Source organism: Fusarium graminearum, chromosome 1, assembly GCF_000240135.3.
Source record: "Fusarium graminearum PH-1 chromosome 1, whole genome shotgun sequence".
In the NCBI taxonomy this organism is placed as follows: domain Eukaryota; kingdom Fungi; phylum Ascomycota; class Sordariomycetes; order Hypocreales; family Nectriaceae; genus Fusarium; species Fusarium graminearum.
The window spans coordinates 4,360,829-4,378,551 of NC_026474.1; the positions used below are offsets into that span (position 1 = coordinate 4,360,829).

A 17,723-nucleotide genomic window follows, 5' to 3' on the forward strand; every position below is an offset into this window, starting at 1 on the left:
ATTGGATTGCGCTGCCTGTCCGGCGATCGACATTGGCTCATCCCGGTGGTTGACTGAATCTTGGAGCCGCAAGTCCCGGTCCGGTCTGTTCTGGTCAGACGACGACAGTCTTCTCTTGACTGGGTTGCCGTAGTTGCGGCAGTGTTCTGTCATTCAGCCATTCATAATAGCCTAGTCTATCTCCTGCCATCAACCGCTTGAGCCTCGATATATTGACGCCGGTGCTGCCCTCGGCCTGAACAAGTTTGTCTCAGAGATCTCTTGTTTCTCGACTGCGAGACCAGATCCCCCACCTCATCTGACGAGGCACATCGCCTCGTTTCCCCTTGTTCAGAATGACCCCAACACCCCCTTCGACCAACTCATCGCAAGGAGGCCGCTCTCCTGAGGAGCAGTTTCGCGTTGTGAGGAAGAGGAACCGTGTCCCCCTCAGCTGTCATCCTTGTAGGACACGCAAGTACGTTCACCTCGATCCTGTGATGCCTACGTATGCTGGTATCTTCTACTAACCGCGCTGACAGATTGTGAGCTCAACAAACCTCTCGGGAGATTCTTATCACTAACACACAGTAGAAAATGTGACAGAAGTCATCCTTGCAGCAACTGTACGAAGCGTGAGGGCATGGGCACAAGCTCGTGCTCTTACGCTACACCAGTCTCTCGCAAGAAGAATCAAAGTCAAGGAGACTCAAGCCCTGATGACATGCAGAATCGTATTGACCGTTTAGAAGGCCTAGTGTTATCACTCATGCACGGAGGTGCTAACATAGATGCTGCGTCCGCCGCAGCTGCTGGGGCGGCAGCACGTTCCGCCACGGACAGCGGATCGTCCGCAAAAGTCGAGAGGGAAGATGAGAATGCAATGACATATGATGAGGAGGAGAATAGCGATGAGGAGGACGGACTGGCCACTTCTTTGGGATTCCTCAAGGTCGATACTGACAAGGGGAAGTCATTATATGTTGGCCAGGAGCATTGGCACACCATCCTCGCCGATATCTCCGAGGTAAAAAATTACTTTACTTCTCACAAAAAGGAGTTGGAGTCGAGTTACGAGCGAGTCAAGTCGTCCAAGCCCCAGGCTGCACGAGAAGGACCTACGCTGCTATTAGGGGCCACGCCGGCTTCTGAAATCGAGATACGAGCAGAACTCCCACCCAAATCAGCTGTCTTGACGCTCTGCAGTCGGTACTTTAATTCTATGGATAATGCCGTTAACATTATCCACGGACCGACCTTCCAACAGCAGTTAAAGGATCATTGGCAAGATCCTAACAAGACGCCCATCATGTGGCTTGGTATGCTTTACTCGATTCTTTGCCTGGCAATGTTGAGCTATCACAAGGTAGGTGATGAGCCTCCCGAGTGGCGAGGTCGAACTTTGGAATTGGCAAACGAATATCGGCTGCGGACAGTGCAATGCCTCATCAAATCAGATTACACAAAGCCCAACGAATATACAGTTGAGACTATGATTCTCTATGTGTTTGGGGAATATTCGTCTAGATGGGATGCCGACTTGGGCCTATGGTTGATTGTCTCGTTGATTGTTCGAATCGCCTTTCGAATGGGCTATCACCGTGACGCCAAGTGGTTCCCGACAATCACACCATTTCAAGCTGTAAGTTTTATCCACTTGGGTACGCAGATGTGATAGGGTAATTCATTTACTAACCATTACAGGAAATGAGACGGCGAACGTGGGCTCTTGTGAGAATGTCGGATGTCATCTTCTCCCACCAAGTATCTTTACCCAGCATGATTTATGAGAATGACTGCGACACTCAACTACCCAATAACATCTTTGACGACGAATTTTATCCCGACATCAAGGAACTGCCACCTTCCCGGCCGTCCACGGTCGCCACTCCAATCGCGTATATGATTGCCAAGTCCAGACTGTGTAACGAGCTTGGGAATATCCTCCAAGCTACGGGTCAAGTGGGCAAGCATGTGCCTTATGACGAGATTATCCGTTTTGATGCCAAGTTGCGTCAAATTATGCAAGAGTTGCCTCCACACTTGAAGTTGACAACACTAGAAGGGTCCCATGACCCAGTGACATTAATCATCGCCAGGTTCAATGTCGATATCCTCTACCAAAAGATTCTCTGTTTACTACACCGAAAGTATCTCCCTAGGGCAAGGCAAAGCCCTAGATACGCCCATTCTCGACGAGCTGCCATTGAGGCGTCGTTGACAGCGCTTGACCACCTCGCAGTTCTGTATCGGGAATCGCAGTCTCATGGAAGGCTGCGGTCAGTGGGCTGGTTTGTCAAGTCCATTGCCACCAAGGACTTTACATTACCTGCCATGTTGGTCATTCTTGATCTGCACTTCGACAACATTGCCGCCCAGTCTGCGATTCGTCAAGACGATGAGGGCGCTGTAATGTGGGATGATGAGCAGAGATCGAAGATGATTGGTAGTCTGGAAACCGCGAGAAAGATTTGGAATACACTCGCTGACACGTCTATGGAAGCGTTCAAGGCAGCCAAAGTCTTGGATATCATGCTGGAAAAGATCAAGGACCCTTCCTCAAGCAACGCAGATATTACAGGCGTGCCATCTCCAATGCCCGGTTTGATGTCAGGTATTGGAGCTGACATATCGCCGCCTATGGCACCCGGTTTTGTTTCGCCCAACGGCCTTCCAGAGTTCAACGCGACAGCCAACCCCTTCTCGACGCCTAATCCAGCGGCGTTCATGGGCATGGATTTCGGTATGCCTGGTCCGGAAGGCATCGATTTTCAGACAGATGGTTTCGCAGGGGCTGGCCCAGCTTCTCCATTTTCCTCCATGTTCGGCAACCTGGGGGCCGGCAACAATGCTGGGATGGACATGGCTGCAAATTTTGACTGGGTAGGTTGTCCTCGTTATAAAAACAGAGATATATTCTAACCTTGATATAGAACGCTTTCGAGAATTATACGCAAATGGCCAACTGGGGAGCAGACCAAAGTTTCCAAATATATGGCTCTGGCGGAGATCAATCCTCGCCCGACCAGACCTCGTCATTGGGTGGACGTAGTGGGAGCACTTCACAAGGGCAGGGAATTGGTCGACGAGGAGGAGGAGGAGGAGGAGCAAATGGAACAGATGCCAATATGCAATGATGATCAAGAGAGGGAGGAACCGGCCCTGTATGATAGAAGCGTCAGCACCTTATAGCACATACGATGAGTGGGATAAATGCAAAACGCAGGACCAAGCAACTCTACTTTGTTTAAAGATATTGCATATAAAACTTTGTCTCGTTTATTTCCAGTAAAGTGGTAGTTAATTACATTCTCATTTAACGAATGCCGAGTCCGGAGCCAGGCGTGATGCCGATACAAGGTGGGCCCGATCCGAAAGCGTTATCGATAACACACCCGACTTTCTATTAAATAATTAATGACCCATTCATTACCGTTGCCATCGCATAACTTGCCTTCTTCATTTATCTGTTCTTTAAACGCCGAACCACTTCGCGAATACCTTTGGCACTTCCCAATATACAAACAAGCTCCTGTTTGTATATATATATATATATATATAACAGGAAAAGGTCTATGGGCATCTGATTCTTTGCTGCTTCTTGTTGCAACACAGGATTTCCACGTTGCTCCACACTCCTTACGCGCAGACAAGTGTTTATTCCTCCATATCCCAGGCTTGGTGTTTTGTCGAGCCAATTTCTTTCTTGCGTCTCCGAATCTTCTCTCATCATACATCCTGTTGCTTTTCTGCAGAGCATTTGGTGAAGAATGTCTTTCGTCAAAAATCAAGGGGCAGGGCCCCCTGGTCTAACTACGACTCAAGCAGCTTCGACAACCAGTAATTCACAAAAGGACGACGTGCAGATGGCTGACGAGCCCGATTATGAGCCCTCGGAAGCATCCAGCTATGATCCGGCAGCGGCTTTACTCGACAACATCTCCCAGCCTTCTAAGAAACGGCGCCCGTCGCCGGATTCTACGAATGCCCAGCAACCCAAGAAAGTGAGGCTTGGGGAAGCTGGAGCTAGAGCTGATCCCACCGTCTCCAAGGAGTCCCAAAAGTTGGTGGTGAACCGCGCCAAGCAGCTTCCAGGAGAGATATGGCAACATATCTTTACTCTTGTATCGCCCAGGGACCTGGGTCGTTTGTTGGCTGTCAACAAACTCTTTCATGTTTTTCTTAGCCCTTCTGTTGCTGGCTTTGCCCAGCAACCCAGTGATGTGCACTCTTCCCTCCCATCCTTGAAGCCGGATGTTATATGGCAAGCTTCAAGAAGGCTTTTCTGGCCCCGCATGCCTGCTCCCCTAAAAGGAAAATCCGAGCTACAAATGTGGCGTCTTGTCTGCTCTACATCTTGCCAGTTGTGCGGTACCAAGAGTCAGAAGAACCCCCGGTCTTCAAGCAATGAAGCATGGCGTAGTGGTCCTGGTCCAACTGATGTCTGTCCCATTTTTCCCTTTTGCGTCTTCACCTGCGGCACCTGTCTGAAGAAGAATGGGGTCAAGGTAGGTGTTTTGATTCTCTCCGGTCAGAAATCTATCTGACGCGTGGTACAGGAAATTGATCTTTCACTTTCTCCGACTTTCCCTTATTTTCTTCTTCCTGCTCTTCCTCCTATTCTTGTGGATACAGATATGCATGTCATACCTCCCCGTGCCATGCAGATGGGAACACTCCCTCCTGACACTCAGGTGACTAAACTATTCTGGGCAGAGCACGTTGAACAAGTCAAGGCAGAGTTCACAAGTGTCAAGGCGCTAGGTCCTGCTGCTGCTGAAGAGTGGGTTAAGGGCCTAGAGATTCGTGGGAAGCAGATTTTGGTGGATGCCTCTCGCTGGGAGAAGTGGGCTGGTGCCGGTGGAATTGCTCATCTGCGAGTAGGAAATGTTGCAGCCAAGGCTGGTGTCTCAGCCCCTGCTGCATCTTTTCCTAGCATTCCTCTTCCTAATAACCCTTTATCAAATGTCACTCAGAAGACCGACAAGCAACAACCGCAAACATCCAACAAGGTCGAGCAACACGGTTCGTCGTTACCCCTGGAAGCAAGTGCTCAGCTACCACACGCTCCAACACAACAAAAGCGTACCAAAGAAGAAGCTGCTCAGCTCAAGGCCCAAAGGCGAGCCGATATCGAACGTCGGGCTATGCTTCTTAACCCTCCACTGACTGCAGATGTTCTGGTCCATATCCCATCCTTCCAAGCAGCTCTCCAGCTCATCACGCCGCTCGATGACGGCGCTTGGGAACTATTAAAGCCTCGTCTTCTTACTCAGAGAGGGGAAGCTGAGCAGCGGGCAAAACAAACTAGCACAAACACCCAGGTCCTTCGCGAGGGGCCCAGGAAGAAGGAAATTGAGAAGAAACCTGCTAGAGAACCGAGGGAAGTTACTGATGATGAATGGGATGAAACTCAAGGTCCTGTTCGAGCTCGCATAGCAGAATATGCAGACGAAGTCATCGAGAGTTGGAACAACGGTACCAATATCAAGAAGAAGACCTGCCCTCAATTCGCTGCAGATGTGCTGCTCTCTGTCCGGAAACGGTTTTACGCCGAAGTTGCAAAGGACAGGGCTGTATTGGTCGCTGCTGGGAAAAGGCCAATCGTAGAGCCTCCAGAAGGCCCCTGGACTCAAAGATTGACTTTGGAAAATATGAAATGGGTTTTTGATGTCAAGATCAAGCCTCGTACCGAGCCGCTGCGTAAGGAGTTGTTTCTTTGCAACGGCTGCCCCGGTGGTGTCAGCATGCTCAAATTCTTCGGGTTCGAGGGCGTACTCCAACACTATGCAGCAAAGCACACAACTGCACTTAGTCTGGGCAATGTTGTGGTGCACTGGAGAGCAGAATGGCCAGAGGTGCCACCCTTCTGTCCTGACCCTCGAACGAGGGAGAAGGCCTACTACGAGAAAGGTTCGTCAAACTCCCAGCAAGCTCAAGACGTTCCACTTCAACAAGCCTACCCGGGCTTCCAACCGGGTCCGCCAACAGGATATCTACCCCCTGTCTACGGTGCAGAAGTGCCAGCTGTTCCGCATTACCATGCTGAACCTCATATGCCGATGCCCCCCGTGACTCAGTATGGTCAACCCGGAGCCCATGCGTACGGTGGGCCATACTTGGCTCAACCTTATCATGATGCTACGGCATATGGCTCTAATCCTCCGCGGTACCCTTTGGGAATGCCTCACAGCTCCCACAACCATCCAAACGACTACGCAGCGCCTGTTCCTTCAGTCCCTAGTCATATAGACTACAAACCATATCATAATCAGAAGGACATCAACAGTGCCACATCATTCGGTATTCATCAAGAAGCCCAGTCTGATACCATTGCCAAATCTACTCATTCTGCATGGTCACAAGTCGGCCACATCAAAAAGATACCTCCACCAATCAGGGCCCTTACGGTCATCCATCATGCTGCGAAAACTTTCAAGGCTATACATCGTGAGCCACTGCCGTTGGCTATGTTCATCGATGCCACGGCGAGAAGTAGAAAGCTGCGCACGTTTCGATCACTCAATGGAGTCGCATGTAGAGCTTGTGGCAGTGAGGTCTTCCATCTCCCTAAGCTAGCCAGCCATTTCAAGACAGTACACGAAGATCTGCTCATAAGTCAAGGGTTGGCACCCCTGGACTGGCTGACGGACATGATCAAACTTCCGGAAGAAGAGCGCTTGGCTGTATTAGCAGTCATACTGCGCGAGGACACGGCTGCATACTCTTTGGTAGAAGAGGCTGTCCCCTGGGCATTTGACCAGGCTTTCGTGAGCAAATTCAGTTCGAGGCCTTCGCAAACAAAGTCCAACAATACCCTTCCTGCTCAGGAGCCTAAACAACCCCAGCCCCAAGCTGCGGCTTTCGTAACAGACGATCCACCCAAGGAGGAGCATTCACGGAACGCTGTTGCGCAGATGGATAGCACACAACAGCCTGACCATCTCCTCAACTCAACTCAACCCCAGTCAGTAATGCCACCAATCGCTGCGTCTTTACCTAGTCGGTTGCAGGTTAAGCCTGGGCAAGATATAGCGCCTCTTCGCCCAGCCAGTGAAGTTTACGGTCGTAAGAGACACCAAGCTTCAGCAATCCAGCCCAGACCTGCTGGTCCCACAGAGATTGATGGTTCCGGAACAGATAGCTACTCGATGTCAGATTTCGAGCGGGTTCATGATTCAGCGAAGGAAAGAGGAAACCGTGATGCCAGAGGAAAGACTGATCACGAGCTCGCAGCTCATCGTCCTTCTCATCATACAAAACCTCGGCACTGGCGTGATGAACAGTCATCCGATCACCGAGATGCACGACAACAACGATATTCGGGCACAGAGCCAGTCGGGCATCGCGACAGAAGCGCCTCAGTAGGAAACCGGCCACATGAAAACCGCCCTTCAGACAGTGCGAGGGTGAATGCAGCACTCGATTATGTCGAAGTTGAAGAGCTACCAGTTGTTCAAAAACACCAAGTAGAGGAAGAGGAAGAGGAAGTTGTGTACGTGGATGAGTCTGGGCGCGAGATTGGAAGAGGCCGCAGAGCTCGAAACACTCTTCCCCGAGAACCTAGATATGGTGTTCCTGGAGAGCGAAGGTTTGCCGACTATGATCACCCTTCACCATCATGGTATGGTGATCAAACCCGCTATCAGGAAAGCAGTCCCCGACCACGATACACGCAGTCAGGGTATCACTATAGGCCAGAGCCACCTACTGCCCCTTCCCGGGCTTACTATGACCACCATAGTACCCGTCCTCCTACGGAATACCCTGCAGAGGCATACGAGCTTGTCGAGGTTCATCACCCAAACGGTGACTATTTTGTTAGGCGCCCTGTCCGACGGGATGACAGACCTTATTATGTCTATGAGACTCAGCCGCCCCCGAGGGAACAAAGCGTCTATCCTACACAGCGACATGCAGAGGGTCCCTCGAGTTATAGGGTTGAATCTCAAGGAAACGCTCCCATCCCTCCATCAGCACTGAGGCCTGCATACGATGATTATGATCCGCGATATCCTTCATCCATCGCCAGAGAACCGCCGGCCTATCGCGGAAATCAGTGATGATACTATCGCTCAAATTTGGTACCTAACCCCGTTACAAGATGAGACACAGAAGAGTGTTTTAATGTATCCTATTGTAGTAAAGTCTGGTGCAAGGGGGTCGTAGATACGCAAATATTTGTGTACTCTTTAAACAGCTGAGACATTTCATATTTTATTCCAGAAGCAGACAAGAGATGCTCATAGCGATATTACCCTAGAAGCTCAACATTAAAAGTTGACATGTCTTTGTTATACAAGACAAATTCATGTGCTTCATGTTTTTTGTTTCATAAGTATTACGAAGTAGTAGTACATTGTATATATTCTGCTAAACGACGAGCCGAGTTTGGTTTGCTTTTTTTACATACATCCATCAATACATACGTACAAGCCCTCCTCTTGTGTTCCCTCTTCTCGTGAGAGCCATCCATCATCAGAAACAAAGCTGGGTGTGACCGCAATTCCAATGCCGGTTGGTGATGTACAAGATAAGAGAAAGATGACGAAAATAAGAAGAATAAAAGTACAACGCTCTTTTCTTTCTTCTCTCTTAATCTTCCTTCTCCCTCTCCCCTTCTTCTGCCTATTTAGCAAGCAGTCAAAAGCGATTCAAGAGCCCGAGACCCTAGCCCAAAACGATCGACATTGTCCGGTCTCTCCAAGTTATGTTTCGCCGTTAAGTCTATCCATCCATTCATGTATGAGTGACTGTTGTCGATTGGTCTTCTTTTTCTTCATTATTGTCGGGTTTAACTCGACACGGTCACATAGTGATGTGACTTGTACCATAAACCAAGAGATAATCATTGCTTGCTTTACAGCACCTCGCCAATAATCTTGGCAGCCTCTCGGTAGGTCTGGAGTAGGCGCTCGCACTTCTCACGCTCCTTCTTGACACCGTCGTCCTCGTAGAGTAGCTCTTCAAATAGAGACTCCTTGTAGAGTTCGCTGACAAGACGGTTCTGGACGACATCCTTGCAGTGATTGACGAGAAGATGCATGACAGCCTTGGGGACCTGATCGGCAATGGATTCGCGAACAATATTGAAGTAAGATGAGATAAGGGCTCGGATGAGTTCTGTCTCCATAGCCTCGCGCTCCGTCATGGCCGGCTCCGCGGATTCACCCTGGTAGTGGGGGTTAGTTTGGTGTGAAAAGAGGAGGCCAGGCACCTGTATATCCTCGGAACTTACCATTTGGGAGGCCAAGCCGTAGTTCTTCCCTGTCCTATCGAACATGTCGTCCTCGGGGGCCACTGTGGTGGCTGTAGATGGCCGGCCAAATTCCCTCTCGCGGCGTATAATGGGGAAACTGGTTTCCGAGTTCTGGCTGATATGTCGTCCATTGGGGATCGCGCCAGGGCTAGGGAGGGGACCACCAATGGTCTGGCCATCCTTGCCAAAGAAGTAGTTGAGGAAAGAATCCCGAGCGCCGCCGAGTCCCTGTTGGTTGAGTCGAGCAGGTGAGTTCGATCGAAGACCATTAAGGTGTGTTGCATTCATATGGGCAGCAAGGCTTGAGGTTCCGTTCTCACGAACTGAGGCAGCAGGGGATATGCTGCGGTGAGGCTGCTTTGTGGCCCTGGTTCTTCCTGACTTGGTCTTCTCGAGCTTCTCGGAGGGTCCATTGACACCATCCTCGCCCTCTGGACCATCGCCCTCGACCTCAAGCTCCTGGAGGCGCCTCTTCTCCCGACGCTCACGCTCCTCTTGGATCAGCCTTTTCCGTTCTCGTTCCTGCTTAGCACTAACTACGTTGCTCATGGCGGCGGCAGCGCCAAGGAAGTTAGGGTGGTTAGTATTGATGTAGGCACGCTGAATAGAGATGAGTGATTCGACATATGATGAAGCAGGGCCAAGTCGTTCGCGGAGTAAATCTGACACTGTCTCGATAAGCTTAGCCTGGAGTCGGGGATATCGTGAAAGCTCAGTTGAGCCACAGGTGTGGCAGATCTTGATCAGCTCCTCATACACAAGCTCAACACAACGGTGGCTGGGAATTTCGAGAAGTTTGATCTGAGGCTTAACCAGAAGGTCGAAAGCCATCTCAGGGACAAAAAGACTAGGTCGAGGACCAGTCGAGTTTCGGATCGCTGTCCGGATGTCGAGGGCGGACAGGTTGGAGGTGGGGTCGATCGTGTCAAGAGCGCTACCAAAGACAGAGTTGAAGATGTAGTAGATACGAGCACCACCACAGAGCTCTTTGGTGGATATCTCGGTCGAGGTACCGTCGATGGAAGAGATAAAGGAGTTTGCGAAGCGTGTCATTTGCTGAAGGATGAGAGAGCCACGGTGCTCCTTTCCGCTGAAATGCATGTCGCCATAGCTGGCCAACTCCTGCTGCGTCTGGCCCATGAGGGTGTTGAGCCGAGCCTTGATATCGGGCAAACGCTCACGAATGTGGCCCATGAGAGTGGTGTTAAGGGTCTTGGCCAGGTAGTGGGTGCCACATCGGGTGGAAATGTTGCGGTAGGCAGGATGGTGCTTGAAGAAATCGGTCTCGGCCTGAAGAGCATCCTCCATGGGCTTGTTTCCTTGGATATCCTGCTGCGATCGGTTGACCACACCGATGAAGCCAAGCTTCAGAGGGTAAACCCGACCAGAGAGAATATCCAGAGCATTGGTGCCATGGTCCATAAGATCGACCTTGGTCAGAACACCAATGGTCCTTCGGCCAAGAGGGTCGACATGACGGGCGAGTTTGAGGGCCTCAGAGTTGACGATATCGACGTTGGCGGGGGAGACCGCGAGGACGATACTGTTAGGCTTGGCGATGTATTCGGAGATGAGGTTTCGGGTCTGCTTCTCAATATCGGTGGGTTGATCGCCAATAGGGACCTGAGGTAAACCACGATCAGTATGGATTATTAGAAACAAGCCAAGAGGCCATCAAGATCGCCAACACAAGGATTCTCACTTTAGTTAGACCGGGAAGATCCACTAGGGTCAGGTTGAGGACGTGGGGAGAATAGATCTTGAGGTTGATGGGTTGTCGGTTAATACCCTTGTTGTTACCGGCAACCCGGGATGTCTCATTCTCAATCTCGCGCTTGACGTCGCCAAAATCGTTGAATCTCCGGTTGGGGATATGGTGGAACTCTGCCCACTCAGAACGGCGAGCAGCACCAGGGGATCGATAAGGATCGGCTGAAGGGTCGGGAGCGTTTTCATCGTCGGTAACGTTGATGAGTTGGAGAATCAAAGGACGACGAGTGCAGATACCGGCTCCACGCGGTAAAAAGTCTCGACCGACGATGTTTTCGAGGACGGAAGATTTGCCCGCGGACTGGGAACCGACGACAACCTAAATATGCGGTCAGTCATGGCCAGAACGATCAATTCGTCTAGCAAGAAGAAGAAAAAAGCATACAATCTGAGGGAGATCTAAAGAGTCATTGCCGATGGTGTTGAACACCAAATCCTGCAGCTTGTTGACCGTGGTGAGCAGATCCTCGCCGAGAGCAGCCATGGTGGTTGGGAGGCCGAATTTGTGACAGGCGGTCGAAGCGAGCGAGATAGGGATATGCCAAAAACAGCAGAACAGAACCAACGATTAAGAATCAAGATCTGTTCAGGAGTCCGTCACAAAATCCAGGACAAGGACAAGGAAACGGGTGAAGTCTTGAATAATGCGCGCGTCGTCGCTAAAATTCAAAAATCCGACGTCAATTCCGACAGTTCATGCGGTTCGGTCTGGGACTGGGACTGGTTCAGGCTCAGGCTCAGGCAGGCTTGGGTTGGTCTGAGGTGGCTTTGCTTTTGCGCGGGCGGGCAGGGGAGACACTACTAAACTAACAGACAGTTGGTGCTGCAGAACCCCATCCATGGTTTTACAAGATTCACGTGTATTTGCATAATGCCCCCAGACCCTCAGCGTTTTTCTCTTGGGTAGGCCTCTGCGATGCCTGGTTCCAGGGGGCCGTTAGTGCACCGGCCACGGGCACAACCCGTAATTGGCCAGTATGTTCGGGGAAAGGCCATGCCACGTCACTAGCCACACCTTAAAGCATGTTGTTATCCATCAGAGACGTCTCTATCGGGGTTCGCCACAGGTCGCCTGACTTTTCTACTGTGTTGAAGGACATGAAATGAAGCTGATATATGTTGTAGAAATCAGTCAAGAGACTTACAATACGGAAATATGAGTACTTTCGGTAGTCCCGGCCCCTTGCCGACCACCAAGCCTACGCCGTGAGTCATTGCATTACCGTCTTTGACAGGATCTGGCTGAAATATGTTCTTGTGATCAGACCGCAACGTGGAAGCTTTCCTCTCGATCATGATGGTGAGGAACCCAAAAGGAGACATACGTTGCACTCGATGGTTAACCAACTTCAGGCGAGTGCAAAACTGTCATGACAAAATATCTTTCATGCATGAAAAAGGTGCGAGGCATGAATGACGAAGAATGTCGCGACCTGGCAAAAGCATATCTTTCATGCAGAATGGACAGGTGAGCCTCTACTCAAATCCCCAAAAAGGCCCATGACGCAAATATCTCCGTGTCGGACGTAGTAAAACGGGCTAACAGCAGCGGGTATTTTAGAAACCTGATGGCCAGGGACGATTTCAAGAACCTTGGCTTTGCCCAATCTCCACCGCCTTCAACTGAAAAGGCGGCGCCAGAAGCTGAAAGGGGTGTCAAGGAATGACAGAGTGAGAAACAGAGTGCTCTCTCCCTGTTCAATATGTAACATATGCTTGGAATTTCAAAAGTGAGACACCAACAACAGCGAGCGAGAGACTGACGGTAGCGCGAATACCTTGTCTCTTATTACTAAGAAATCGCTCGAGCAAATGGGAGCAATACACATCAAAACTCCCCGCTCGAAAACTTGTACCTGAGTGCTAGCTGTCCCTCATAGTGGATGGGAACCTAGCAGATGGCGGTGGAAGATTCTGTATAATAAATAACGACTACCAATTCAACGACCTCACCTGGAAGAGAAATTTTCGGGTCAATGAGATCATCAGCCTTCACCCTCACCTAGTCTCATATTCTTAGACAAAAGTATTTTGTTGCTGCTGGTGATACTCTGACGCAACTTGCCCAACCACCATCGAACTTTCGTTGCCTGGTCAACCCCAGCCAGCCCGATTTGCGACCGTTCGTTAAAAGTATCACGCTCGTATCTACTAAACAACCGACTGCTATTGATCCCTATACCTTGCCGAATACCTCGCTGTCTGCCATTTAACCTCCTTCTTGACCTTTTTTTCTCTCTGCCGGACAGGATATCCTTCTTCAATATTCATTAATTTTATACCCTCATTCTTCCCTGCGGCACGGCAAAGATGCCAACTACGGCGAGGGCGAACGAGCCCAAGCAGCGCAAGGTGACTCCTCCGTCGCCTTCCTACATGACGGACGATCAGTTTGGTATGGTGTTGACAATCGATAACAAAAACAATCATTGTTGGCTAATTCAATCTCTGCTAAATAGCTACCTACCTCGCAGGTTTGCGATCGAATCGAGTGGCAAGACCTGGAGGTGCACGACCTCAACCAGCTGGTGCACGTCCAGTACCCAGCCGTTCAAGTTTACATCGCAACAGCACGGGCCGATTCACACCTGATCTCGCTTCTCCCCCAGATAGCGCACCGCATACTCTTGATCGAAAGGACTCAATGAGCCCCAGTATCGCTGGTGGTAGTGTTGCATCTCGGTTATCTATGATCAGCAAAAAGAGTCCCGACTACTATTCAACATCGCCAGCAATCCCTCTGAAACCCTCTGATGTCGTTCCTTCAGCCACATACATGGAACGGGGTCAAAGATGGATGGAGAAAGAGGAAGCAAGCTCCTTGCGTGACGCAATGGAGGAGATGGACATAAGAAAGGGTTCAAAATCGCCTGTTCAAGAGACGCCAGATGACGATACTCGACTATACAATGCTGCTCTCGATGAAGCTGCTGAGCTTGTCTGGCAACACCAGCATGGTACACCACCTCCCCGTCCCGATGGGCCCTATCGCTATAAGTCACACCTCAGAAAGAATAGCTACGCTCATGCTCGTACTGCTAGCATTGGGCCATCTGAGAGTAATTTCTCGGAAGGAGAAGGCGAGGCTGGTGGCAGTGTGCGTGATAGCAGCGTGCGTGATAGCCGTTGCGATCCGGAACAAAGAGAGCCAGTCGAACGGTCAGCCAGCAAAAGTAAAACCTACGGCAACATTGGCCGTCGAACACCCGACCAGCGTCGTCACAGTCTGAAGAGGAACATAAGCGGAGAGGTCGGTCGACCCTTTTCTGAGGACCAGATCTGGGAGGAACCTGAAAATACGACATCTAAAGATATGAGCTTCTCTGGTCGTGCATCCCCAGAAAAGCTCAGCAACCGATTCCAGACCTCAACGAACCGCGTCAGATTCCAGGCACCTCAGGAGGCTGAAAAGCCCAAGCCTTTGGAGCGGGTTGAAATATATCGCAACCCTCCAACGCGGTCACGCAACCCACTATACACCAGCAACAACTCGAGCGAGGCCATTGTGCCTGTTGTTGAAGACAAAGTGGAGAGGAAGAACGGCATGGAAGTCCGAAGCAACGACATCCGTGCGGCTACAAGCATGCGTTTGAAAGATCGCAGCCCCAATCTACCGGAACCCACCGCCGTCAGTGACAGTCCGGGACGGCCCATTGTAAGCTTCGACGCCAACTGGCAAGCCCCGGATCTGTCCACTGATACCACCCCAGACCGGGCGCTCCCGGCAGCCCCCAGCAGATCCTCCTCCTCGTTCGCCCAGCCGCCTGAGAAACCCATTGCGATACCTAGTATCGTTGTGGCGGCGGAAAGTGCGCCGCTGCCGCGAGCGCCGACGACAGCGCAGATCCCGACTATTTGCGTAGACGAGACGCAGAGCAATCCTCGAGGCTCCACGCCTTCAGTCAACGTCCCGAGCATCGCTGTAGACGGTCCTCCCAGCAACGGCGGAGGCATTCCCGCCATCGTCACGCCTGGAAACAAATCGACCTCGCGGCCCCGCCCACTCCCTGACCCAAGAACTGCTGCAGCAGGCCCTCGAACCGCACAGAAGCCTCGTGGGCATTGGTCCCCTGCGCCCGGCAGCACCAGGCGAGCCGTGACGATCTGTCACGAATGTGGTTTCCCCATCGATGGGCGGTTCGTGGCTCTTGCGGGAGGCAATGAACGATTCCATCCGCAGTGTTTCAGCTGCTATACCTGTGGTACTAACCTACAGGCGATGGAAATCAGCCATGAGCCTGACCATCTCCGTCAAGAGCGACTTGATCGCATCAAACGCCGTGAGGCTGGTGAGGTTCTCGACGAGGAACCGGGCAAGACTATGGCTGAAGACGGTGATGAGCGTCTCCGTTTCTTTTGCCATCTTGATTGGCATGAGCTATTCGCCCCGCGCTGTAAACACTGCCAAACCCCTATTCTTGGTGAGCACATCGTCGCTCTCGGCGCTCATTGGCACTACGGTCATTTCTTCTGCGCCGAGTGTGGTGACCCGTTTGACCACGGCATGACACATATTGAGAAGGACGGGTACGCGTGGTGTATCAATTGCCAGACGAAGCGTACAGAACGACGAGCGCCCAAGTGCAAAAAGTGCCGTATAGCTGTTATTGGACAGTACATCCAGGCCTTGGGCGGAGAATGGCATGAGCATTGCTTCCGATGCGCTGAGTGTCAGGGCAGTTTTGACGACGGCCAAATCTTCACCAAGCATGTGCCCGAGGGCACCATTGTGCTCTGCACTGGCTGCCGAGCAATGGAACTCAAAGCGTAATGATGATGATGTGTGATTTTTTTGGCGTGCGTGTTTTGATATTTACCGAGCATTGGTTATTCTTGAGTAGTGTGCTTTAATGAACTTGGCATTTCGCTTCTCAATTTCGCAGGTCAGCAAACATTTGGTTTTATGTTTCTTTATTTGCACTTTGAATGGTCTTTGCAATGTTTCGAGTGAAGAGGAGTGTCGAACAAGATGAGATCTTATCTGTCATACCAATTGCATGGCTTAGTCAGTTTGGTGAGTGATGATGGCATAGAAATTGAGGCGCGTATCGTGATAGAGCTTTAGATCGGAATACTAGCAAATACACGGTCCGGTTCAGTCTGGTTAATGTTACTGATCTTTGTTCTTCCGGCGTGATATCGCGTGGATGCGATAACCCTCAAGTCTTACGTACGGCAAGTTAGTAGTCGATGCTAGCAGATGAATACCCCTCTGCCGCAAACTCAATAGAAGCATACAAGCATATGGAAATCTGCGTGAGTCACTGTAGGAACCAAAGATGCGTAAATAGTCAGGTTGTATTACCCCAGTCGTAAATAAGTTGTCGAGCTGGCTTCAATCTCGCTGTCATCAGAGGTGCGAAAAGCCAATAAATCCAACCTGTGACGGTCGGGATCTAGTTTCAAAGACCAGGTCGTGTGGCTAATTTGCCATCTGATGTGCTCCTCTTGTGATGCATCCCTCGCCGAACTTCCTCTCCTCTTTACAGTGAAGATCCTCCAACCTGTTCCTGGTGCACCTCAAGAGTATCGCCGTCTTGCATCTCGAGCTAGAAATATTAACATGTCAGCACGTTCACGATCTTCCAAATGGCCTACGCCATGTGTATGCAGAAAACAGGTGTGTGGTGGACCAAGGTAAAACGAACCGCATCTGGTGTGTCCGTGGGCTGAACTCGCGTTCCGTCAAAGAGAAATCGGACGGAACTAGTTGCCTTGCCCTGACGTTCGCAAAAGGCGCCCATCAGCTTCTCAAGTTTGGTGGTGCGCTTAATCTTGAAAAAGACTTCGTTGTTGTTATCCGTCACCTTAATGTTGAGGTGTTCCGAGTTGGCAGGGGCCTGCTCGCCGGGTGTACCGTTCGCGTTCTCGTCAGACATTATTGGTGATTTGTTGTTGTGCTTTGTCCTGTAGCGAAAATGTGAGCGGCGGCTCGAAGATCAACGGCGTGACAAGACGTCACGAAAATGGGACATTACCTTTGCACGATGGTGGTTGACAGTGGTAGGCGAGGTCAAGCAAGTGGGGGTGACGGACGACTTCGTCACGTTAAGTGATGGAGGTGCTGGGAGCCTATTGCACTAGGCCACGCTGTTGGGTAGGTAGTGACGAAAGGTTGGTATGTGTGTAGTAAGAATGGAAGATGGTGTTAAAGAAGAGATAGAAAAGAAGATGTGATGGTGGGAGCTGGGAAAAAAGACAATTAACTTTAGATGAGTGATGCGCCTCGACGAAGTGAATACAGCCTGTGCGACTCTTTCGTCTCAGCTCTTTCAGCACGTAAACCAGGCGCTGTAACCATAGATAGGACCCGTTCAGCAGGTGGAAGGTTCTTCTCTAGAGGTAGGAGGTGGGGAGTAGCAAGTCTAATTGGTGCCTGTGTCACTGTCTCCGTCACTGTTGGAGGCAGTTCAGAGTCAAAAATTGTGTCCCACCTACCCTGTACTCAAATACTTCCAAGCACATAACTCGAATAGTCAATTCATCGTCACCAGTTGAAGAAATATGACTTCTCTCTTTTTTTATTACATATTTAATTTGACATGTATATAGTTCACTGTTTTCTGTTTTGATGCAATGCAAAAGGTACTGTGCACATACATAGTTCCATGATAGGAGCATGTCTTCGCTAGCCCCTGCCAGTCTTCAAGTATGTGCTTTTTTATAAACACGATCAGGAGCATGACATCAGTTTTCGTAGCATTGGACACGACCA

At 50.6% G+C, this 17,723-nt stretch overlaps 5 protein-coding genes across 5 annotated transcripts; 3 read left to right on the forward strand and 2 right to left on the reverse strand.

The window, feature by feature from the left end:
* Positions 1–335: 335 nt before the first annotated feature.
* FGSG_01318 (uncharacterized protein) lies at positions 336–3,116 on the forward strand (the record flags this gene model as incomplete). Its single annotated transcript, XM_011318802.1, has 4 exons — positions 336–457; positions 574–1,621; positions 1,684–2,862; positions 2,913–3,116. 4 exons carry the CDS (start codon positions 336–338, stop codon positions 3,114–3,116), a joined length of 2,553 nt encoding a protein of 850 aa, XP_011317104.1.
* A 633-nt stretch (positions 3,117–3,749) lies between these two features.
* On the forward strand, positions 3,750–8,042 carry FGSG_01319 (uncharacterized protein; the record flags this gene model as incomplete). Its single annotated transcript, XM_011318803.1, has 2 exons — positions 3,750–4,487; positions 4,539–8,042. 2 exons carry the CDS (start codon positions 3,750–3,752, stop codon positions 8,040–8,042), a joined length of 4,242 nt encoding a protein of 1,413 aa, XP_011317105.1.
* Positions 8,043–8,390: 348 nt separating this feature from the next.
* On the reverse strand, positions 8,391–11,760 carry FGSG_01320 (dynamin-1). Its single transcript, XM_011318804.1, has 4 exons — positions 11,394–11,760; positions 10,941–11,327; positions 9,218–10,861; positions 8,391–9,151 (listed from the first exon to the last, which is right to left on the reverse strand). Exons 1-4 carry the CDS (start codon positions 11,490–11,492, stop codon positions 8,840–8,842), a joined length of 2,442 nt encoding a protein of 813 aa, XP_011317106.1. The 5' UTR covers positions 11,493–11,760; the 3' UTR covers positions 8,391–8,839.
* A 1,558-nt stretch (positions 11,761–13,318) lies between these two features.
* FGSG_01321 (uncharacterized protein) lies at positions 13,319–15,779 on the forward strand (the record flags this gene model as incomplete). The annotated part of the gene is made up of 2 exons (XM_011318805.1): positions 13,319–13,403; positions 13,483–15,779. The coding sequence occupies 2 exons, from the start codon at positions 13,319–13,321 to the stop codon at positions 15,777–15,779; spliced, it is 2,382 nt and encodes a 793-aa protein (XP_011317107.1).
* A 510-nt stretch (positions 15,780–16,289) lies between these two features.
* Positions 16,290–17,171, reverse strand: FGSG_01322 (uncharacterized protein). The gene is made up of 3 exons (XM_011318806.1): positions 16,987–17,171; positions 16,657–16,915; positions 16,290–16,557 (listed from the first exon to the last, which is right to left on the reverse strand). The coding sequence occupies exons 2-3, from the start codon at positions 16,885–16,887 to the stop codon at positions 16,492–16,494; spliced, it is 297 nt and encodes a 98-aa protein (XP_011317108.1). The 5' UTR covers positions 16,888–16,915; positions 16,987–17,171; the 3' UTR covers positions 16,290–16,491.
* Positions 17,172–17,723: the final 552 nt, after the last annotated feature.